Source organism: Plectropomus leopardus, chromosome 15 (assembly GCF_026936395.1).
Source record: "Plectropomus leopardus strain MGB_pleo_1.0 chromosome 15, ASM2693639v1, whole genome shotgun sequence".
Classification (NCBI taxonomy): Eukaryota; Metazoa; Chordata; class Actinopteri; order Perciformes; family Serranidae; genus Plectropomus; species Plectropomus leopardus.
Window position 1 is genome coordinate 22,901,774 of NC_142190.1, and position 24,129 is coordinate 22,925,902.

At 37.6% G+C, this 24,129-nt stretch overlaps 2 protein-coding genes across 4 annotated transcripts; one reads left to right on the plus strand and one right to left on the minus strand.

Moving 5' to 3' along the window:
• Window positions 1–328: 328 nt before the first annotated feature.
• Window positions 329–13,835, minus strand: LOC121952340 (transcriptional coactivator YAP1-like). 2 transcript variants are annotated; one of them, XM_088088536.1, is made up of 10 exons: window positions 13,758–13,835; window positions 13,548–13,601; window positions 13,006–13,237; window positions 9,838–10,037; window positions 8,512–8,666; window positions 6,049–6,150; window positions 5,728–5,828; window positions 5,380–5,501; window positions 4,599–4,699; window positions 329–4,022 (listed from the first exon to the last, which is right to left on the minus strand). In XM_088088536.1, exons 3-10 carry the CDS (start codon window positions 13,207–13,209, stop codon window positions 3,841–3,843), a joined length of 1,167 nt encoding a protein of 388 aa, XP_087944662.1. In that variant the 5' UTR covers window positions 13,210–13,237; window positions 13,548–13,601; window positions 13,758–13,835; the 3' UTR covers window positions 329–3,840. The 2 variants fall into 2 exon arrangements, with proteins under 2 accessions (XP_087944662.1, XP_042354888.1); XM_042498954.2 differs by lacking the exon at window positions 6,049–6,150 and having other exon boundaries at window positions 13,548–13,796.
• A 4,406-nt stretch (window positions 13,836–18,241) lies between these two features.
• On the plus strand, window positions 18,242–23,349 carry angptl5 (angiopoietin like 5). 2 transcript variants are annotated; one of them, XM_088088828.1, is made up of 8 exons: window positions 18,242–18,480; window positions 20,389–20,586; window positions 20,743–20,809; window positions 20,894–20,987; window positions 21,827–21,930; window positions 22,013–22,133; window positions 22,631–22,816; window positions 22,932–23,349. In XM_088088828.1, exons 2-8 carry the CDS (start codon window positions 20,432–20,434, stop codon window positions 23,249–23,251), a joined length of 1,047 nt encoding a protein of 348 aa, XP_087944954.1. In that variant the 5' UTR covers window positions 18,242–18,480; window positions 20,389–20,431; the 3' UTR covers window positions 23,252–23,349. The 2 variants fall into 2 exon arrangements, with proteins under 2 accessions (XP_087944954.1, XP_042355697.1); XM_042499763.2 differs by having other exon boundaries at window positions 20,389–20,560; window positions 20,706–20,809.
• Window positions 23,350–24,129: the final 780 nt, after the last annotated feature.

The window sequence follows — 24,129 nt, forward strand, 5'->3', positions numbered from 1 at the left end:
TTCTGGTTAAAACAAAGTTTATTATTATTCAAACACTGGCATATTCAAAGATTTGTTTTCATAGTGTTTTTGATGACAAAATTTTGATGACATGATGCTTGGATACAGGATTACAGATTTCATACATTTCAAGCATGAAAGGTTTCTTCGTGCACCAAGCTATACAAAGTACCACTCAAGTCTGCACTAGCCGAGAGCCCCTACTTGTCATATCCAACTGACGTCAGTGAAATTAAATTAAATTATTTGCAACTAAAATTACAGACACAATGCAAGCCAGTTAACAACCATAGCATGGACAAGAAAGTAGAAGCAACTACTTGCCAGATGTAATTAAAAGTTTATTTAACAGAAACACCTTTAAAATGATTACAGTGAGAGTAAGAGGAAATATATTTATATAAAGCACATGCATAAAAAGGTATAAAACAAGACTGATTGCCTCCAAACTCTGTAAATTGGATAATAAAACATCATTATATGTAACATACATTGCAAGTGTCATGCATGCTAAGATAAATAAAAGGCTAGGTAGTGTGTTGCATTATGTGTATGAACAGTAAGGCCCATGGTACTTTAATTTAGAAAAGATCAAGTGACTTGGCTCTATATTTGGGGATGTTGTGAATGAAGTTTTTACCTCTTAATACTGTATACATAAACAGGAAGCTGGTTATAAGAAATGCTCTCACTGATAATTAACAGCTTCATATTCAGATAAAACATAAACACACTGCAGAAACAACCCAGCGGATAACAAAAAAAAACACAAAAAACAGATTATATATTTATTATATAGTTTAACTAAAAGAGGAGAATTTAGGAGCTCCCCTTACTGATGTTTGCCTTATGTATTACAGCACCAGTAAGCACTAAAACAGTTAGAACAAAATATACCAAGAACACAGCATCCGCAATTAGTATGTTGCTTGACTGAAATCCATTTTTTAAGCACAGACATTTTCTCCTTCCCACTTACATAACAGCTCTTTAAGAGTGGAAAAAACTTGAGGAAATTACAACTCTATTGAGTGGTAGCGACTAATATTTTAATAGCACTGACAGGGATAATTCTAAGTGATTCTACCAGTGATTTTGCATGTCTTAGTTTTTTTTTTACAACACACATTTTACATCACTGCTAGTATTAAGCAAACCACACTACTCTGCTTTGGAAACTTAAATGTGTTTTGTACTGTTCAGGCATCTAATCCTTAAAATGTGAATTTATATTTGCAGGATCTTAAAACTTGCTTCTGTCATGCAGTGTAACCATAGACTTTTAAATTAGTCAGGATTATTCATAAATATTAAGAAATGGAAGGGAGTTTTTTTAATATTAAACCTTTTTTGTATTTGTTTTGACACATTAATAGATTAAAATTGAAGATTGTATATGCAGGAGATAATTTTTTAAAGATGATTGTAATATTGCCCTATATCATTTATTTTTCTCTTCCAACTAACCGTAATGATCTTCTGCAAATTGTAGTCCTTAAGAAACGTATAATGATACTGTGATCCACCACAATACAAAACCACATTAAGTTATGATATAAAAAGCAAGTTGCAAGAGTTTGTCAATTGATTTTGGAAATAAATGTAAAGATGTTTTGTAGTGAGGGAGCTAAAACTTTATGGTTATTGGTGTATGTCTTTCAACGGGAAGAACAAACCTATGATGACATTGAATGAATAGGCACTAAAGATGTTAAAAAAGGGGATTTATAGGAATGTACATGGTCAATAGTGTTGAAAGTGAGAAAAATGATTAATTGAATATTTTATAGAAGCCACTGAGAGCTAAAATCTGCTGCACACTAAGGAGAGAAAACATTCAGGCCCTGATGGCAACTGTGGCATCTTTTCTTAAACAAGGGGTGGACAGAATAATATTACAACTGTACAATATGATGCAATCCAATAAAACAAATCTCCAATAAATACTATCTTTGTGAAGCTTATATTCAATGCTGGAGTGGACAGAATGACTGGAGCTCTTCAAAATAAAATGCAATCCATTACAAAACATTATTAACAAAACCTGACTATTAGCAACTTAAAAAAGGTGATATATAGCAAGACTGATGCAAGTTTTTTCTGACTGTTTTAAACATACTTTTATGAAATAAAACTGAATTTTAAAAAAGAGCAGAAATGCTTTTTGACACATAAAAGGCGGCTTTAGTTCAGGGCGTCATCTACCAACTAAATCAATCTGAAGACCGGATGCGTCAGGATTAGTTTCCTCTTGTGTTGGACTGCATTATAGTGAACACATGCTCATTTACTGTAGATCCTCTTTATATTCCAGTGCTCCCTCCTGTACAGAAAGTTCCTAAAAAGACACTTTACTGTAGCTTTAGTGCCTAAAGTCCAGTATCCTGCAAACTTTATTTCTCTAAATGTAAAATCTTCTGACAGGCTTTTATTTGATAGTCTTCTATGTCACCAAAAATAAAGCTCATCCTTCTTGACTTAATGACAAAAAAACTTAAAGATATTCCAAAAAAAGACTGATAGGTGACTCTGATAATTGCTTTAATACTGTTTTTTGTTTTTTTTTAGCTCATGAGCATTTGTTTTTAAAGATTAAGAGTAAACTGTCTTTGTTAGTGTTCTTAATATTTCATTTTTTCACCACAAGGGTGCGTCCTCTCCCAATGGTTATGTGAGCATTTTGTTTTTTTTCCAAGCAGAGATTTTTGGTTTATGGAACCATCGCAGTGTTAAATTCTTTAAATTTATCTCTTGCTCTTAGTCCTGCCGCTTTTTAAGTACATGTTTTAGATAATTGAGTGCTTTAAAATCCCAAATTACAGGCTGCTTTGAGGTAGTAGCACTAAATATTGTTCTTTATCCCAAATGCTATATGAAGTAATTGAGGGGAATATCTTTTAGGGTTGGGAATTAAGAAACAGTTCCTATTGTCAGATCCATTGGAATTGTATGCCTGCCTTTGAGCTCATCAATTCCTGTTATCAATACCAACATGTTTTTTTCTGAAAGTTGCAAGTTGAAAATTATGATGTCAAACTTGTGCATCTGTAGTGCTGAAAACTTGCAACAGGGAGTCACAGCAGAGAGGAGGCAGCTGTCCAAAGTGTGGCTATATTTCATCAAGAAAGATGACAACAGTGCTGCTTGTAATGTCTGTAAGATGATAACGCATATTTGCTACTGTTTCTGGACCATGTGGACTCAGAGATAATGAAAGAGTTGTGTTGAAAACCTGTGTGGGTCTACTTTTTTCCAGCTCAGAAAACAGAGCAGGAATCTATGTGGCAATACATAAGGAACCGGACCAACATAAAGACTAGATAATGGCATTGGTATCAATAAAAGCTTATCAGTACCCATCCCTTGCATCTTCTGTTATTGTTAAATATCTCTTAATGCTCTTTTAACATGTCCTTTTTGCATTTCTGTTAAATGCAACATGCAGACTTCACTGACTCGACACTGTGTTTTTAAAAGTTTCCAGCAAACACTATTACCCGAGTGGGGATAATAAAATAAATCTGCACTCTAAAATTAGCCGTGACGCACTTCACCAGAGATGATCTGAGGTTGATGACTAAAAAGAAAGGAGCGTTGTCAGAATATGGATGCTCCGTCATGCATCTATGAAAAACCCAGGCCCAAAAAGAGAAGAACACCAGCAGCTTACCACCTTCAGCCAGAGTCAGGTTTTTCGTTCCTCAGGGTGCGAGTAGTGTTAGGGATCCATCACACAACAGTAGCATATTCTCTCCGAAACGCTGTTCTGTACCAAAGATTCTCCAGAACTCTCAGTCATGTTATGAAGATTTGATGTGGTTTGATGATCTGATGGTGTGTCTATAGCCAGGTGAGCAGGCTGTCTCTGTCCATGTGCGACCCAGAGAGAACGGTCTCCATGTCCATCAGGAGGTCTGAACTGAGACCCTCTGGGATGCAGGGCATTAACTCCTCGCCCTCAGACATCGGCAGCACAGGCATCGATTCCTGTAAGGTCATCGCGGAGGTCTCGCCGGAGTCGCCTAGAGAAAGTCAAGAGAAGAAGATGAACATGAACAGTGAGCCTGGAGGAGCTAAATATAAGCACAAGACACATATATAGGAAGCACATACATAGGAAGCATCATTTGGATGCTACTTCAGGAAGAGTGCTAAGCTCAAATCATGCTGCAGCCCAAAGTAATCACCTGTCTGAGCCTTTTTCTGTTGCCTTCAGCCATTAAAAATATGGATTTTTCCATGAAATTAGCACATTAAATGTTCTCACTTTTCTACATTCAACAGCTCCTCTCATTATTATCGACCCATTTGGGCGTGCTGTTCTCGATTTAGATAACAAATTAACAAATGCTACTTTGCATTGTCTTTAGAAAAGTTAGTCACAGGAAATCATCTATGTTTCACTATGAGTTATGTTACTATGAGTTACAGGCATATCATGGTTCCTACTTCTAAGATTAATTATTTAAAGTGAAACCGTAAAAGTCAATAGGGAACCCCAGCAATGAGTCAAGAGCATGCATTTGTGTGTGTGTGTGTGTGTGTGTGTGTGTGTGTGTGTGTGTGTGTGTGTGTGTGTGTGTGTGTGTGTGTATTACCAGTGTCCATGTGATCCACAGAACTCAACATGTGGTCCGACGTACGGGGTAAGCTGCTGACGCTCAGGCCGCTGTCAGTGCTCTCATTGCGAGAGTGAGCGCTGCACAAGAACACACACATAAACATTCCTGTAAGTCTGATAAACATCTGTTTAACCCTTTGAAATCTGGATTGACATCACATTTCTTGTGCTGTGTTCAGACACCTTTCAGAAGTATTTCAACCTTTGAATCATGAGCAAATGGATGTCTTCAACTAAAATATATTTACACAATTAGCATGATTCTGTATTTAAAATTATTTTACAGATTTATTAGATCATTTTCTTGTTTTTCCCTGTTGTTCCCCATTTCCTTCTAATTATGTTTTTCAAAGAAATCAAGCCAGTTTTCTCAGGTTTCAAAGGGTTAAATACTGGAGTGATCAGCAGAAACTCTGCATTGAACTGTCAGGATGCTTTATGGATCATACCTTAACAATAATTATTACTTTTTACTGGCACTTCTCTTTGACAGATACATATTTAAAAAATAATATAAACTGACAGTGAGAGTGATAAATACTTTATTTGGGTAACATTCTGAAAGTGGCCACTCCTTAGATTTCTTACTTTCAATTGATTATTTCTACACTATGATACTGCTTTCAAAAAATATATATACTTTTTCCACTATTGTCCCTTAATTACCATGGCTTGATGACAATTAACACTACAATAAAAGGCGATCTAATGTACACTAAAATAAAATTAACATAAAAAAAAATAAAACATAAACTCACCCATTAAGTGTGGGTTCGTGGTTTGAGGATCTGATTCTGACATCCAGAGACGAGGGGTGAAGTGTCTGTGCGTTCCTGTCATGGTCCATCCCACCGGGCATCTGGTTCCTTCCTCCGGCCTCCTACAACACACACACACACGCTTATATAACAACATGTAAAAAACTCAAACTGTGTTTCCATGAAACAATTTAATTACTGTTCAGTCTTGACTAAAAATGCTGCAAAATACAACCAGATAACACAAGAAATAACTTCAAAGTAAAGACTGTGTTGTGTGATTTAAAATGAAATGCTTGAGTTTTTTTTTGGCGGCATATCCAAGTACAGTTTTATTTGACCTCTGACCTGTGTGATTTGTTGAGGGAGGCCTTGTTTGCATCTGAGCCTTTCCTTTTCCTGCCTTTGCTGCAGTCCCAGGCCAAGGACGCCAGGGTTCATCTTCTGGACTGCAACATAAAATTCACAGGCAGAGAACATTTTGATAATTAAGTAAACATTTCTAGAAATTTCATATATGAGGAAAATTTGTAAGAACTTTGCGATCTTTCTTATTTTTTTGTTGCCGTACAGCAACTTGTGATGGTGGATATTGGAACAAAAAAAAAAAATTCTCATTGACAAACAAAAATTGTCAATTCAGGAGACACAAATTTGATAGTTTGCTACCTAGACGCGGGTCGACCCATGAGGTGGTCTTATTTATGTGATCGATGTAGTACACCTCTCCATCGGCAGTCACAGCCTTCTCCCAGCCTTCAGGCAGTGGACCTGAATAGCAGTGAAAGTACACAGTGAGAAGGCAAATGGTGGATGGAGTGCATGGAGTGCTGAGAGTAGATTAAGTAAAAATCTGGCCCATGTCTTTAAATGTCTGTGTAGCTTCTAGTTTGTAGAGGTTTATTAATTAGAACTGAAGGTTAGTGGGTAAAGAGCGGCAGTATAGTATATTCTGTAGAGTAAAAATGCACCAAACCTATGCGCATCTGAATTCAGTGAGTGGGGGATTGTAAAAACACCACATTCAATCAGTATTAAGTATGCAATACTGCTCTTTATGGAAAAAATAGAGGGATACTCTTAAAGGGTCTGTTCAGCAAAACTGCAAAATTAAAACAGAACAGTAACATCTCTGCACAATTAAGGTGCAGGTTTGACAACCAAAACAATAAACTTAAAAAATGCTTAACTTGTCTGTAGAGCTGAGGGGAAAATGCAGAATTGGATGATCAGTTTATGTGGGTTCATCACTACCAGTGACCTTTTAAAAGTCTTACAAGTAGTCATGTGATCCACTGTTAACATAACATAAAAATATTGACTATAGCTGCTTTAATAATTTCAATGCCATAAGTGCCACAACTTAATTTCACTCATGTCCACTGTACAGGATGCAGCAGTAACAGCAAAAAAGACAGATATGTCAAAAACAGAGGAGCCCCTGTGACGTGGGGGTTAAAGGATGAGTTCAAAATTTTTCAAGTTGTTCTTATAAGACTACTTCAGTCCACGAAATGTGCATGCCATAAAAATTTTTGATGAGTTTAATGGGATCCAAATTTAACATCAAATCATCTGCTTACAAACTCTCACACCTGTGTGGTGTAAGTCATCCAGTGGTAAGCTCTGTACTTCCAAAACACATGGAACAGCTCAGGTGCACTGCTCATCCATGCCTGCGAATGTTCATGCAGAAGTGACTTAAATCGCACTCTTTTGCAGGAAAATGCAATGCATTGCAGTACAGTGTTAAGCTAAATCAGTTTTTATGCATTACATTAACGCACACTGGACTCTGGATTTCTTAACACTGCACACTGTAGGTCAACTTAATTATTTAGACTTAAGATATTTGCACTGTAACTATACTTCCTAAAAACTGTACAATCCCTTCAGTGCACCTTTTGTACGTACATTTTGTGACAGTTATATTCTTTTTTGTTATTTTATATATTTAAATTGCTTCAATATTTTTTTTTTATCTTATGTCCTCTTCTATTTAAATTCACTATTTTTATTCTGTCCTTTATGTTAAATTGTTTTGCACTAAAATCACCAAGTCACATTCCTCGTATATGTTAATGTACTTGGCAGTAAAACCGGATTCTGATTCTGATTCATCTTAAAATCAAAAGCATATTGAGCATACAACTAGATACCGAAGACTTGGATTACACTGGTTGTGTGAGAGTTTGTAAACAGATTTTTTAATATAATTTTGCTGTTGTTAAACTTGGCAACCATTTATTCCATTCATCAAGAATTTTCTCTGTTTTTGGATTCTTCTTTCACTCGAGAAATGCGAGATAAACAGTGTTTTCTTCTCGGAGTCAACAAAACACAGAATGAGTCATTGATACATAAATAATCATTTGCAGGGGGAAGTGTTCCTTTAAAACAATTGTCAGGTACATTGTTTTTGTTCATTGTAATCATTCCTCCTGGTCATAATGGACATAATGAAATCTCTTTCTAACATACCTGCAGTGTGAGAGATGGGGAGACAAAATCCAAAAAATCCATTCAAATCTAATATACGTCCATGGAGGGATCGACGAATGTCCCGTATGGACAGGAGGAATTACGGCAAAATTTGACCATGTGATTGCATCATTACAGGCAGGTGACCTTTGTTTCATGTTATGTCTTGTTTCTATCTTCTCTCTCTGAGCTCTCTATTGTTTCCATTTTATGAAAGCAGAAATTAACAAAATTACAAAAACAGTTGTTTTTTGTGTGATTTGGCTTAACAGACCCTTTAAAATTTTGACACTGGAATCCAGTCAAAGACAACTATGGTCCAACAAGCTGTAGGACTAAACTGCTTTCACCGCTGTTTCCTGAACATTATGGATTTCTCTTAGTTTAATGGGACGCTCTTAGAAATAAATCAAATCTGAGAGTCCCATCTCTCATTTTGTCACTGTTTCTATCAGTCTTTAATCTACAGTATAAATGTGAAAATCCAGTAAAGTCATCAGAGCCATGGAAATGTAAAGACCAAAAGGAAAATCCCAAAGAAACCGCACCCAGCAGCAAAGACCTGACCCGCTGTTGATGGAGGTGACCATGAAAAGCAGGTCTCTGCTTTTAAAAGAAACTGGATGGTGAGGAGGGGGAGCAGAGTGGTACCTGTCTCTGGACTGATGTTTTGTGGTTGTGTAGTGGGTGCTGGGTTGCTGAGGGAGTGGGCGTGGACCGGAGTGCCGGCGATGGGATGCGGAGCTGCAGCCGACTGAAGCTGCGAAAGGCGAGGATCGTGCCAAGTGGTTGTCTTTTCCAGGTGACTGCGAACACACAACAAGTCTAAACATATCTGCATCTGTCAAAACCGCTGCAACCTGATGGATAAGAAGCACGAGGCACGTTTTTACCTCGGACCTGCTTTACCTGTACTACCAGTAGCCTTTGACAGCAGTGTGAGCTGTCGGGCCATATGCTCTCGTGAATGAAACTGGCTGAAACCACACAGGTTGCAAAACTAGTTGGAACATTTTCTGTTTGCATGGAACTGATTAGTTTGAGTTACAGTTTTATTTGTGCTGCTGCTGAAGTTTCCTTTCACTTTTAATCATATTCTCTCCAGCAAAATATTCAAGGAGGAAATTTTCTGTAATGTGACAGAACTCCATTGAAAATCTAAAGAAACTTCTCTTGGTACATTTTGAACAGGATTAGTGCAGGAGAGAGTAGTTGAAATGTGGATTGACACCAGTTTTCTTGTGCTGAGTTCAGATTATTTTCACAAGCCTTTTAGCCCTTTGAAACCTAAGAAAATTGGTAGGATTTCTTTCAGAAACATGGGAGAAAAGGCAATGAACAACTTAACAAAAAATGTCCCACAAATTACAAAAAAATTAGTACAAGGTAACAAAAAAAAATGCCCTGAAAATTATATTAAAAATGGGGGAAATAACAAAAATAGGAAAAAAATGTCCAGAAAACTATATTTATAATTATTATAATTATAATTCTTAAATTATGTTACTGAAAAAATGGTTGTTTTGTTGTTTGTTGTAATTTATAGCACCCCTTTTCAGTTCATTTTCTTGCTTGTTTTGTTTTTACTTGTCTTGTTTTTAATTTTCAAGTATTTTTCTGCTTATTTTGTTGCTGATTGTCTTTTACACATGTTTTCTGAAAGAAATCAAATCAATTTTCTCAAATGGTTCAAATTAATTTTCTTTTCTCTGTTTATTTGATTATTAATGAAACTTTAATTTCTGGAAAATCAGTAAGCTATTTGAAGACATCGCCTTGAGAATGTGGGGTATTATGAGGGGTATTTCCCATTGTTTCTGACCATTTAAAGACTCAAAATAATCATCGCTTGCTGCTATAAACAGGAGAAGTGCTGATGTGGAAATGTAGACGTTAAAACAGACTCTTTGGGTCTTTCTAACACTTCCATTGGTCTACAGTGCATCAGATCAAACACATTGATAAACTGAACCTTACTTGAGGAAATAACGTTGGCCAGTAGGCGTTTTGGCCATTTCCCAACCATGGGGGAGTGGCACGTCGTCAGGTATGATCGGTGCAGCCGCTACATCTGCTGCTTGAGTGGAGAGGGAGTTGACTGGGAGGGAGGCAGGGGAGGAATGGGCGCGGACGTGATGAGGAGTGAGGGAGCCGCACACGCCTCCATCCGAACTGGCCTGACGAGAAACAAGCAAGGTTAACAACTCCCACAACGAGCCGCAAACGGCAATCAGAAACATAAACCAGCAGGAGGAAAACAGTTTGGATGGTAACCAGAGCCAAAGTGAAAAACTAACATAACAGTGAGACTTGCGGCTTTATTTTGAAATACAGTTTTATGACTTCAACCATGATGTTTTCATTTTTAGTTTTATAATTTTGTTTATTATCTTATTTTGTATTATCTGGAAATCCTTTCTGTAGTTCTCTGTGAAATTTGGTGAACAGATAAATCACTAGTTGACCAGATTTTTAGTAGCCTACTGATTGAGTTCAACAAATTTCAGAAATTATAATGTCTGAACCACACCTGCAAGTCTAAGAGATACAGTCAAAGTGTGTTTGCTGGTAATGACACAAATAATGTAAAATTTAAGTTGTTGGAAAGGCATCTTTGTTTGTAACAGACAGTCAGGAGGACAAGTGAAACTATGTGACTTCTTTCTAGTCTTGGGAAGATCAGGCAAAAAAGTGAAATCAGTGAAAAGCAAGAGAATATACTCTCACTGTGGCTTCTACATCAACTGTATACCTTAACTGCTCTAAGCATGATAAATTCATTAATCTAATCTCAGATGAGTAGGCTTCCTTACACAGGAACACCTTCAGGGACAGATCACCCACAAATGTGAAAATACATATTTTTCCTACTACCTGTGGTGCCATTTATCAGCCTAGATTGTTTTGGAACTAGATGTTACTTGACATGTGGAGCCAAAAGTGCCAAAAAATACATTTGAAAAACTCAACAGGAATGTCTCTTTCCAGAAATCACGTCCCACTTACTCAAGACAATCGGCAAATGTTGTGAGCAGTTTCATGTAGGAACTATTCTCTTTATCGAACCACATCACACACACTACTGCACTAGCTGACATTACAGCTCAGCCAAGGAAGACGTTATTACCGTTTAAGTCTTGCCCTATCATGAGCACGATCCTATTGTGAATGAGTAGATGAACACTTCCTTCTGTGCGGCAGTAGCTGGCAGGTGTAGTTTGGAGGAGAGAAAATAGTTCCTGCATGAAACTGCTCACAGCAAGGTCTGTTGGTTATCTTGAGTAAACGGGTCATGATTTCTGGAAAGAGACATTGATGTTAAGATCAATATCTCCAACACTTTGCAATTCACACCAAAACAATCTTGATTAGTAAAGAGCACAACAGTTAAGAAAAAAAAATATATTTTTGGTTTGGTGGTTAACTGTCCAGTGTCACTGTGTATAAAATTACATTAACTCTAGTTAAGTTTGGTGAACCTCAAAATGTTTAGTATTTGATTGGACTGACACACAAGAGTTAATCCAAATGAGTGCTTATTTTAAAGGGCTTAGTTTGTAATGTGTTCGGTCCGTAAGGCAATATCAGGCATATTGGATAGTATCTGCCTGTACTGCAGGTGCATCCGCCAGTAAAACAGAAAAAAAGGGTTTACTGTTTACTGTTCATAATTTCACCAAGTCTAAGGCAGCTACTTCAACCATAAGCCATTTAGTTGACAATGATATAAAGAAGGGAAGAGAAGCAAATCCTGGTATTTAAAGAGCCAGAACGATAAAAAATATAAATCTCAAGCATTTGCAACTATCCTGATTGTCAATAGGGATGCGTGATCATATTAAAACGTCATCACTGTGGGCAGATAAAGACTTTAAAACAAATATATCAACATAAGCCTGAAATTCTGCCAATATGATGATGCTTTTATCATGCAACCCACCTTGATTAGTTGAGTCAAATTTGCCCTGTATGTGGCTATTGCTGGAGATCATCATATAATCCTTCTGAAAGTTAGATAGATATTACTTTTAATTTCTGTTGTTTTACTGAAAATTAATAGCTATATTTACTTTACTTTTTCAAAGCAATCGGTTTCCTAGTTTATTTTAAGTAAGATCAACTTGTCAGATTTTACAGTAAACAAACTTAACTAAACACTGAATATTTAAACTATTATAAGCTGGTGAAGTCAATTTGCATTGAAACAATTCATTGGAAATAGTAAAAATAATTGACTCTGGCTCATAAACTGAACAAATTAATGTGAGCTCTGTTTTGTTAACAAATATAAAATAATACAAATATCACTGATTAGATATCACTGATGACTAGCTTTAAAAAAATCTGTATACAGATTTAAGGCATAATAAACTTGGAAAACTGAAGTTGCTAAAAGTTGGACTGACTTAACTTGTCATGTTAAAGCTTCGAAAACTTCACAAAATTAAGGAAATATGAGTTTTAAGTAAACACAACAATTAGATGTAAAGTAAACATACATCCGACTAATAGTTATATTTATTTACTGTTTTCAAGGCAATCAGCTTCCTAGATAATTTTAAGTAAGAACAACTTGTCAGATTTTATATAGTACTTGAGTAAACAAGTAAATCTCACTTAAACTGATCATCACAAAGAGGATTTCGCCAATGACGAAGTTAGGAGTCTTGTGAGTTCTGTTTTCTTAACGTGTTAAAAAAAACCTAAATACGATTGATATTTTACAACCAACTTGGATTTTTGAAGTTGCTAAAATTTCAAAAGATTTGTTTAAGTTGCAAAAACTTGTGCAAAAACACAAAATTAAGTAAATATGACTACATTATAAGTAAACTTAACAATAGACATGAAGTAAACATACATTTAGACTAATAACCATATATACACTTACATTTTCAAGGCAACTGGTTTCCTAGATTTTTTTAAAAACTAGATCCAACTTGTCAGATTTTACAGTGTGACACACAGCGGGTAATATTTGATTATATTAGAGAAGATAATTCTGATCACTCAGTGTACTGCGCTTCTGTTCTGCAATAGTCTTTTAATGCAGTGTATACAGTGTAGGCTACTTCATGCAGTTGATGTGTTTTTTGGTGGACGTCTGCAGGGTTTGGTGTGTGTGGTGCAGTGAGCGGCACTTACTTGTCTGGAGTGTCCTCGGGAATCCGGCTGCCTGAAGAAAGAGTCCGGCAGTTTCCTCATCCTCATGGGAAGAGAGGACGGCTGTCTGGCCGACTTGCTGGGGTTCATCACGGCGCTGAAGAGGGCCTCCAGCTCCGTCTGCGAGTCCCCGCGGACGTGCACGATCTGCTGCCCGGCCGGAGGCGCGCCGCGGTGCGCGTCCATGTCGCCAAAGTTTGGTGTCGAAACAAATCTGTCGAAAAGTTCAATCGCACAAACAAACAGAGAGAATAAAAGCCAGGCCCGTTCATACTAGATGCGCCTGAGTGCTGCTGGAGTTATGGTCGGATTTGTTTACACTTTTAAATCCCCCCACCCCCACCCCATTTGAACTTTTGTGTCCTTGCGTGTCTGTTTGAAGCTGTAACATCTCGGAAGTTGATCGGCTGTGACAAGAAACTCAATGATCGGATAAAGAAGTCGAGTGAGCGCAATTTAAAGCAGCGATCGCTGACAAAAGTCAATCTCAGCAGCGTACAACACGTTACATGCCTCCCACATACCTTCAAGCAGTCAGACCGTTTCCCCCCTCTCTCTCTCTCTCTCTCTGCGTACTCCTGCAGGGAAAAAATAAATAGGAGAAATCACAGCCGGGAAAAAAACACTCAGACTGACTCTGTTTTCCGCTGCAAACTTTAACTAAAAAGCCCCTTCAAGTTAAAAAAAACTACACATATGTGAAACTAGCAGGAGAAAAGTGATTTCAGCGAGACCTCCAAACTTTTTTCACATCCACTGTTGGGTCCAGATTCATGTGATAGTGCTGAGGGGCGGGGTTGCAGGGTTTAAAGCTGCCGCAGTTGCAGAGGAATTATTTAACTCCGAGCACAGACAGAAACCATCAGCACAAAACGAATTCAAAGTCATCTATTATTATTTTATTCGCAGCTCCAAATGCGTCAAATCGGTCATTTTCAATGGTAAAAAAAATGCATATAAATGTGTGAAATTAGAATCAATTAATAGCCTTTGGCCATGCTTTAATTCCCCTCTGTGCAGTTTCCAGTAAGTGCGGTTTTCTGCTGCTGAAGGAAAGAGGCAGAGGGCCAAGTGTGGGCAGAGGTGACTACAGACAACCAGAGATGATATACTTAAGAGGAGAACTGGAGTCTTTTTTTTCGGGCCTGGGTCTGGTCTGGGTTTGGGGGGGTTGGGGAGGGGAGATTGGGAAGTTGCACTGAGAAAACATCCGCCCCTGATGAGGCCAACCCAGCCGGAGCCTGTTTGTCCATGCAGCCGCAGCCGCAGCGTCCTGCCCTCTGGTGGAAAACACGCGCACACTGATCCGGAGCTCAGCTGGCCTACAGATTGAATTCAAGAAAAAATGTTTGCCCGGACTGCAGTTATTATCCACTCTGCATCCAATAACTCATTCAATTATTGGGTCCTGGTGGATATACAGAGTCTTACAATACAATTGCAATTACATGGCCCACAATTTAATCGGACAATAAAACCAAAATATTTTAGTGGATAAAGAGATGAACTCAACTGAATTATGAATAACGATGTAATTTATTAATCTAAATAACTGGTGAAATTTGTCATTTTTAAAAGTAAATGTAACTATACTGTACAAATGAAGCATCTTTATAACCATCAGACTGCTGTTTGTGCATGATGAACTCATCAGCCAACACACACATCTTCATTTTAACATCATCCTAAAGTTCCCAAAGATACCAAATACATCGGGTTAAATTTTGGAAAAATGTGAAGGCTATAAAATGACGCATATTGCATCAAGATTATCTCTATTTCAATGACCACTGAGTCATAATAGCATGCAATCTTTGGTTTAAATATTTCACTGTAAAATAAATATAAAGAGAAAACAAGAAACAAGACAACTTCATGTTGAGCAGTTAAAATAGGCATTATTCTTTGATTGTTGGTTCAACGTTTATTTTTTAATTTACCAGCTGCCTCTTACCTGTCTCTTTGGGGTCTCATGTCACCATTTTGCCAACTTTAGTAGAATTTAACAAGAGTTCTCTTCGATGAAACCGCTGAGGCTAGTGTGCATGCTTACAGTAAATTCAATTTTTAAAATTTTTGATCAGGTTGATTTGAAGGTCCTCTGCATAAAATTTTGAACTTCAAACACTTTTCATGCAATTTCTTGTATTCTGAGTCGATCTGTGAACTGATTTTTGCCTTTTTTTTTTTGCATCAGTACCTGTAACACAGCAGTAAAAAAAAAAGGGCAGCAGAGAAGCCAAACTGTGTTACTCTTCAGACCTAATCTGCTGTTTTTTTCACATAATAAATATACAGTAAACAGCATGTGTGTCTGTGGTAACATGAGCTGGTTCTGTTGGAGTTTTTGTATCTATTTCTCCTTTTTAGCAGCAATGTGTATTCATAATACAATTTATTTACCTTTTAATAGGAAAAATGTGTGATTTCGGTGTCTAAATTCATATCTCATTCAACATATTTGTTTTCTTCTGTCCAACAAAATAGCCGACCGTGGAAAATTGTACCACACTCACTACAACTCATTTGACATCAGCAGCAGTGCTATTTGCAGGTTGTGTTTTAATACACTGATATATAGCTAACTGAAAGTATAAGAACTGTCTTCTTAAACCTCTCACACTGTAAGACTTGTTTTTATATGTGAGATCCAGTCAGTAATGATGTGACAATATGTACTATTTGCACCTAAATGATCATTTGTTTGTGTGTTGCACTATGGCAACGCGCAGAAGGTCAACACAAGCATAGCTGTATGTAGTACAAACCACAGCGCAGCAGATGGCACTGTCATGCCTTAACACCTGAAACACATTGTTTTTCATTGATTCACAAAAGCAGTGCAGCTGCTGCTGGAGGAGGAGGAGGAACAGATGGAGGTTATGTAACTGTTTCTCTGGTCTTGTGATTACTACCTCCACAGGATTTCTTATGAAAAAAGTCATCTCCACACAGTTGTTAATCACCGCTCTTTCATTGCAACAGGTGACTTATTAGGTGCCTATTCACACCAAAAACAAAGCAGTTATAGACATTTGTCTAATTTATTCAGACAGATCAGTTCATTTTTAAGCATTAATTTAGGAGCTTGGGACTGAAATCTGGAAGAGAGTCAAAATGACCCCCATGATACAATTTCTGGCCCCCTCTGGCGACAATAATTGGAGGCCAGTGTTAGGATTTTTAAGTGACTGTTGTGTAGTCACTAAGTTAGCATAAAGGTAGTGGTATCTTTTGAAACTAGACAACCATCAATTGGTAACAACCATGTTGGCAAAGGTTTTTGGGAATGTTATAAATTTAGGCTACAATTTGGTGAGAGAACAACTGGCATGGCCATTTTGAAAGGGGTCTCTTGAACTCTCACCTCAAGATATCTACATGAAAATGTGTTTTTTTTTTTGGTACCCATGAGTCTCCTATAAACTTGGGAAAGCTTGTTACCAGTAAATGTTTTGTTCTGCACAATCAATGTACTTTGTCTTTTTCAAGGAAGAAATATAATAAACCGTATACAAATATTTGATGCCTTAACTCTTATGTTTACATACCCTATATAGACAAAAGTATTGGGCCACCTACACATTACACCTACAAGAGCTTTTATGACATCCCATTGTAATCCATAAGCACTGACATGGACGTGGTCCCTCCTTTGCAGCTATAACAGCCTCTACTCCTCTGGGAAGGCTTTCTACAAGATTTTGGAGTGTGTCAGTGGGAGCTTACGACAATTCATCCAGATTTTATACACCTTTGGCAATGGGACTGAATGAAACACCTGAATTCAATGATTAAGAGGTGTGGCCCAATACTTTTGTACATATAGTGTAGTTTGTAACTATCCTTTATACTTCAACAGCATAGTCAAATTCCTGAAATTCGGTTATGGCTTTGGTTTTGGTATATCACACCAAAATTACCACTATTAAGAAAAAAATGCTGGGGGCCCAATTTAGGACCCAAGTTACTTAACCCCTTGAAACCTGGAGCAGCATCACTTTTCTTGTGCTGCTTTCAGATGCCATTCACTACTATTTAAACCTCTGAACCCTGAGCAAATTTGTGCAATTTAAAAAAAAAACACACATGGGGAAAAGGCAATGAGAAACTTGGTAACTAAATTCATAATTATCATTACATATTTAAGATCATGTTACAAAATTATAATAATTCTTAAGCACATTTGCCATTTCATTTGTCTCTTTCTTAACATTTTTCTTTCTTTCTTTCTTTCTTTCTTTCTTTCTTTCTTTCTTTCTTTCTTTCTTTCTTTCTCTTACTAATGTTCAATTTTCATGTACTTTTATCAATTTCTTGCTAATTTTGGGTCCACGACTTCTTTCATTGCTAATTGCCTTCTTCCCATATATATATATATATATATATATATATATATACATCAGTAAGATATAACTTACTGATTGTTGTGCTTTAAAGACGCACTATGGGACACAAGAAGTATGTAAAGGGACACCACACAGTCTGAATGTTCTCATTAACTGTCCTGGCAGATATAATGTGTCATTCACATGCATAGACTGCTTTACAAGAGCATGTAACATAGGACAGATGTGGGGGCCCTGAGGCAGCGGCACCAGGCTTTTCACATTCCTCTCGCTGACCACGGCTGTAAACTCACGCAGGTTCAGAACAACAACTCCGCTTTTCTTTGGCTCTCACAAGAAAGTTTTCCAGGGAAGAGACAGGCCGACCGGCTCCAGCTGGACCCTAACTGGAATGTGCTGCTGTTCTTTTCACTTTTCCTCACTTACTTAACTGCCCAGTTAACAGAAGTAATTGGTCTGACCCTCTGGGAGGCTGTTTTCAGATGTATGAGTCAGTGGTCAGACAGAGAAGAGAGGGCGAAATATGAGTACAGGAGGCACCCTGCCTTCACTGCACTGCACCTTCAGCTCCCACGCAGAGACACAAGCAGAGGGAAAAGTGCTCCAACATTAAAACAAGCTGCTCCTTTCCCTTTTCGCACATCTGTTTCTCATGCTGGTGGCAGGATATAACCTGTAAAATAACAATGCCTGGTAATAGAGGTATCTGGGGGGGAAGGTAATTACTCTTTACCACAAATCTGGAATCAGCACTTTCAGCTACTTATCAGAAAACATCCAGGCTTTTATCAGCAAAACCTTTACAAATTTGGGGATGCTGTCATGGGAATTTACAAGAAAAAGTGGGAGTGACTGATAGAGGTGGAGAGAGGGAGGCAGTCGGAGAGGGAGCAGGGGGAGAGTGAGGTTGACAACTGAGAGTAAGGAGCAGATGCAGACTGGGTCGAGGGATGGAAAAGAGCAGAGTCTGTGGAAAAATAAAGCTTAAATGAAGGAGTGGCTGCTGGTGACGGAGTTCGGGGAGTAATCACAGTCAGACGACACTGACATAATGTGGACCACAACTGTCCTCCTTCTCCTGCTTGTGCCTCATCTGCTCTCCTCCACAGTATGTATAATATGCATGTCATAAAGGTTTTCAGCTTTAGTCATTCATCTGTTTTCTATCAAGAATTAGTGCATTATTCATACCAGCAGATGACCTTAAATTGCTTCAAGAGATGCTGATGCAATCAAGGAGATTTAGGCACCATGAATTGATTTTTCTTTCCTTTTTGGTTATAAAAACATTAAAGTCGCCATTTAGTATGTGTATGTTGAAATAAAGATAACAAAAAAAGACATTTTCAAATGTTTCTCTTCAGTGAAGTAATAATACCACAATGCAAAAAAACCCCCTCTATTATAAGTAAAAACGATGGATTGGTATTAGCAAAATTTTCAAAAGTAAGAGATCCAACTAGCTGTGTTAATATTTGTGCATTAGAATTATGAAAAAGTTGATTTTAGAACATTTTTGAAACAAATTTCTTTTTCATGTTTAATTTTAAAGCAAGAATCAAACGAGATCCAAATAAAATGCCTGACAGAGTTTTTTGTTAGATCTAAATGTTGCACAGTTTAAAATTACTGGGACCATTTTAATACAGTGTGTGAATCGTCTGTTTGATTCTTACCTCAGTTAATTTTTTTTGATCCAGCACAATTCAAAGTTTTTTTTGGATGTACGTTTCCTCCAACTTGCTTATTTTTATTTTAAGAAATTATTTAACATATACTGGAGTTGCAATTCATAAAAAGGAGGAAAATACAGAAAAAAAACAATATAAAGAAAGAAAAAAAATGGCTACATAAATAGAAATTCATGGGATATAATTCAACTAATTACATAAATAATATTTCACAGGATATAATTTAAACCACCAAATATGGGTGTGTTGTTTACAATTGAAAATGGAGTTGCTGATCCTAATAGGATGCCAGATTTTCTTTCTTTCTTTCAACGTTTTTACAAGAAAAATAAATATAAACATAAAAATGTAAGGACTTTATTCTAGAGTAAAATTAATTGATAAATCACAAGTTCTAGAAAGTCATTGCATTTGTTTGTTAAAAATAAACTGCAAAATGTCAGATAATGCAGGTGTCAGAAATAGTTGAGTAAAAAATATTTCTCTCTGAAATGTTTGAGGGAGTAAAATTATAACTGCAAACCGGTAAAGTGCTTTACTTTCTGCCTCAGGCTCATGTTTCACAGGTTTTAGAGAAAGGATACTGCAGTTACACTCTGTGTGTGTTTGTAGCCAACTAGGATGTCAAACCTAAAACTCTGTGGATCCCCAGATGAGATTTGATATTTTTATGCATGCACCCATGTCAGAGAGGTCAGAAAAAGACACAGAAACTGGTCAGGACTTTGTGTCTTGCTGTATGAACTCAGATATCCTAGGCTACTTACACGACACATTATATTATTGCAGACTTACGTCTGTGGTATAACCCTTTGGAACCTGAACAAATTGGTTTGATTTCTTTCAAAAAAGAGGGCAATGAGAAACACAAGAAATGAGCCCAAATAAGCAGGAAGTTACAAGGAAATTACCTGAAATTAGAAACTGTAAAAAAAAAAAAAAAAAAAAAAAGAGAGAAAATGAACAGATATAGGAAATGACCTGAAAAAAAAATGAAAGAATAAAATAATAAATATAAATAATGAAAAAAAATAGATTTTATCTGTAACCTAATTTTAAATATAGAATTCTGATAATGATAAATATACAGTAGTTTTCTTGATATTTTTCCCTTATTATTTGATAATTTTCTCATGATCCTCTCTTTCTCTAATCTTTCTCAAATTTTCAGGTAATTTTCCTGTCACCTATTACTTTTTTTTTCAATTAAACCTTTATTTCAAAGGTTTAATACGTGTGAAAGTCCTCTGAACGCAACACAAGAAAACTGATGTAAATCCAGGCTTGAAAGGTTAAACTCACTGCAGTTCTCTCTCAATTTCCAGGACATAGAAAACAGCGCTAATTTTAACGAGTCAGAAATAGTCAATGAGGACTTCCCTGATGGTCCTGACAAGGGCGAGAAACTTCCAAGAGGGGTCAAAGGTCGAGACACATGCTCCATCCCGTGTGACATCACTGTCAAACTGCTGCGAGATGAGAAACATTCAGTCTGTGGTAAAATGTCTTCCCATTTCCTGGAGGTATGTTACGTTATCATCATCATCTGTTGTTCAGAGTGTGTGTGTGTGTGTGTGTGTGTGTGTGCGTGCATGCGTGCGTGCGTGCGTGCGTGCGTGTGTGTGCTTGTGCATGTGTGAAGGCCAGTTACAGCAGTCTCTGTTGGCGTTTGGACGCAGCACCCGCAAGCTGATACGGGATGTGATGGAGGAGCAGCAGAGAGCTCTGGACATCCTCAGCAGTCAGGTAAAGACATTTTTTATCTCTTAGTAACAGAGTTTCTAAGTGTCTGACTGGCTGGCTGCATTTACTGTAGTGTTATCTCTCCAGGTCACAGAGCTGATGACCAAAGTACAGACGCTCAGCTCCGAAGTTCAGAGAAGCAACACTGAGATGTACTCCGTCAAACCGGTGCAGTCCCACGGTAACTCACACACGAAACACGTGATGACACAACATTCAGACATACAAATGACGTGAATATCGATTTACCAGTCATGAGGAGTGACTCAGAAGTAGCTTTCCTGTGTCTGATCCTGATGATGTCACTTGGGTTATCTTTGATTGGCCTGCGGACGTTGAATTTACACAGGAATCCTACATTATGAATGTTAATGGAGTTTGAAAGACATAAGTGTTAACCAGGCAGCAAGGGTTCAGCACAAGACACTACCAAGTTACGATAGGAGAAGTGTAGGATTTAGTTTTTTGGGGCTTGGCTTATCTTTTTTCACTTCCATAAGGCTGAGGGACTTGCAAGAGACATATGAGGCTGAAATATCCTGACTTTTAGCTTCAAGATCCAAAAATACTGGATCCTACAAGTTATACAATGCAATTCAAAATCATGGCTTTGTTTGACCCTTCCAAACAGCCTGGTCTTTCAATTTCCAAACTTTCAGTTTTGCTTCATCATTGATCTTGAGTAAAACTGTGCTTTTAGACTCTGTTTCTAGCAAGTCTCCAAACCTTTAAGAGAAATACTTAATTTTCTAGGACACCCTTTTAGTGCTGTCCATCTCTAGCTCCAAAATGTCAACTTTTCATAACAACACGACAGGGTGTTTTTGAGACAATCTGGTTGAATTTTAAAGGGTTTTACTACAAGTAGGAGAAAAAGGAGGAGAAATTTCTAAGTGAATCACTAACTACATAGTTTTCAATGGACAATAATGTAAAATGTGTTAGAACAATACAAAATACATCATTAGGGACATTCATTTCCTCACTGATAATAAAAGACTGTGCATTTGCTTTGATTAGGACGAGACTGCAGTGACATCAAGGATAATCTATTGTCAGTCGTCCCAAAGATCCCCAGTGGTATTTACATCGTCCACCCAGACAACACAGACTCCTCATTTGAGGTAAGTGTACACTGTTTATTCAGTCATTCATTCTCTCTCACTCAGTCATCAGTCACCACTCAAAACACAATGTGTGCTGCAGGTTTTCTGTGAGATGGACTACATGGGAGGCGGATGGACGGTGATGCAAAGGAGGACTGACGGATTAACCGACTTCAAACGACCCTGGGCTGATTATGTTGATGGCTTTGGAAACCTTGCAGGTTGTATGAAGTTACTCCAGTCACTGACAGAAGATTGTTTCTTGTTTCAAGCTTAAAATCAACATGAGGAGGAGGCATTACCTGTGTGATCCTTCTTTCTTGTTGCATTCTCCAGTTCTTCTGATGTGTGGGTAATAAGCGGGCTTTATTTTCTCTTGAGTCAATCTTCTTTAATTTACACCAATACGGCAACACAGTGGACATCCAGCTTCTCTGTTCACTCAACTCACAACTCAGTCTGTTACACTCACACCTGTCCCCGTAAACAATAGCAGGTAGGAACTAATGTTACTCTTACTCTTACTTGAGGCTAAGGGGACATTAAATAGCATCTTAAAAGTACACGTAAAATTACAAAAATAATAGTGCTGATAAAAAGAGTAATTACAGTATTCAATACTACAAAGTCCAAAATTATTAATAAGTAATCTAGTAATCTCTTAGTGTGTGTATGTATGTGTGTGTGTGTGTGTGTGTGTGTGTGTGTGTGTGTGTAGGAGAACACTGGTTGGGTCTGAAGAAGGTGTTTCATATTGTAAATCAGAAAGATACGCGGTTCCAGCTTCACATCGCTCTGGTGTCTCATGATGACATCACCTCCTATGCATCATACGATGACTTCCAGCTGGCCACAGAAACTGAGTTCTTTGGGATACACCTGGGCAGATATGCAGGCAGCGCAGGTAAGACTTCATAAATCAAGATTCAGAAAAAGTTCATCCTCAGTGTAAAATATTTTCTTTTTTGTATGTGCACATTTACATGCCTGTGTGCATGTCTTTGGATGTTTTTGTGCAGGTGATGCATTTCGTGGCTACGACCAGGATCAGAACCAGGACACGGCTCCATTCAGCGCCTCAGACGTTGACAACGATGGCTGTAATCCTTCCTGCTCCATCAACAACCGCACGGTGGAGAGCTGCAGTACTCAATACAACCAGACAGGATGGTGGTTCAACCAGTGCGGCCTGGCAAACCTCAACGGCTCTCCTGAAGACGCAGAGCAGAACCCGGGACAGAGGACACACATCCTGTGGGACACATGGAGACAGAACGGAGTCCCTCACACCATCAAGTCTGTCACAATGAAGATCAGGAGGATTGCAACCAATAACTAACAGAACAGAGGAGGAAAATAACGTGAGAAAGCACATATTGTATGAGTTGCACTGCATCTTTGTACAGCCGGAGGTTTTAATAAAGCAGGATGGAAGGACGTCTTATTTTCATTGTCACAAAAAACATAAGGTGACTTTTCTTTTACTCTGGAGCACTTTACCTAAAATTAGAATCAATTCCACCTGAAACATCAGAAAAGTAGCAAAAAATGAAACTTGATTAAAAAATCTCTTTATCATTGCAAACTTAACAAATAGCTACTTTTTTTTCTTTCTCTCTCTCTTTTTTTTTTTTTTTTACTGATAATGCATATACAGTAACTGTTTCTGTGATCTTCTTAAAGGAGCAGAGGAAAGCAAGAAAAACTAAAATGAAAAAAGGTTACTTTTTTCTTTTAAGGCATCCATAAAAGTGTTTGAAAGTCATAACTAATGGCTCAATTAATGGTTGATCAAATTAACTGATGCTTTATTAATCAGGTATTAATAAGAGCAACTTTGGGTTGCCAAGTTGTGATTTTTAAGATGCAAGTCACCAGGGGAATGATCTGCGCTTTTAACCCAGTTCACTTTTTGTCAGTTTCCTCACAGTTTGCAAGCTGTGTGCACTCTGCATGCACTGAAAAAAACGTCCAGTGTTCATACGTGCCGGCTCTGTAAATGGGAAACAAACACACAACAGCCACACAACACAATTCATGCCAGTCAACAACAGGAGACGTTCAAGCTTGTGCGCAGTGGGAGTGTGAGGGAAGGTGAATGTTGTAAATGAGGGTAGGAGCGTATTTGTTTGGGTCTTGAGTTTATATATTAGCAATCTTTCTGCAGTTTGCTGACTTCCCCTTTACCCCTTAATAAAACCATTCATTATGAATTAC

Bases quoted from the DNA above. Each gene is read 5' to 3' on its own strand.
- angptl5 (XM_042499763.2), top strand. From the start codon at position 18,424: ATGTGGACCACAACTGTCCTCCTTCTCCTGCTTGTGCCTCATCTGCTC. The intron at 20,561-20,705 runs GTAAAATGTCTT...GCATGTGTGAAG, and splicing joins TGAGAAACATTCAGTCTGTG to GCCAGTTACAGCAGTCTCTG. The intron at 20,988-21,826 runs GTAACTCACACA...TGCTTTGATTAG, and splicing joins CAAACCGGTGCAGTCCCACG to GACGAGACTGCAGTGACATC.
- LOC121952340 (XM_088088536.1), bottom strand. From the start codon at position 13,209: ATGGACGCGCACCGCGGCGCGCCTCCGGCCGGGCAGCAGATCGTGCAC. The intron at 8,667-9,837 runs GTAAGGTTCAGT...GTGTGTTCGCAG, and splicing joins GGCCAACGTTATTTCCTCAA to TCACCTGGAAAAGACAACCA. The intron at 6,151-8,511 runs GTACCACTCTGC...ACTGCTATTCAG, and splicing joins AAACATCAGTCCAGAGACAG to GTCCACTGCCTGAAGGCTGG.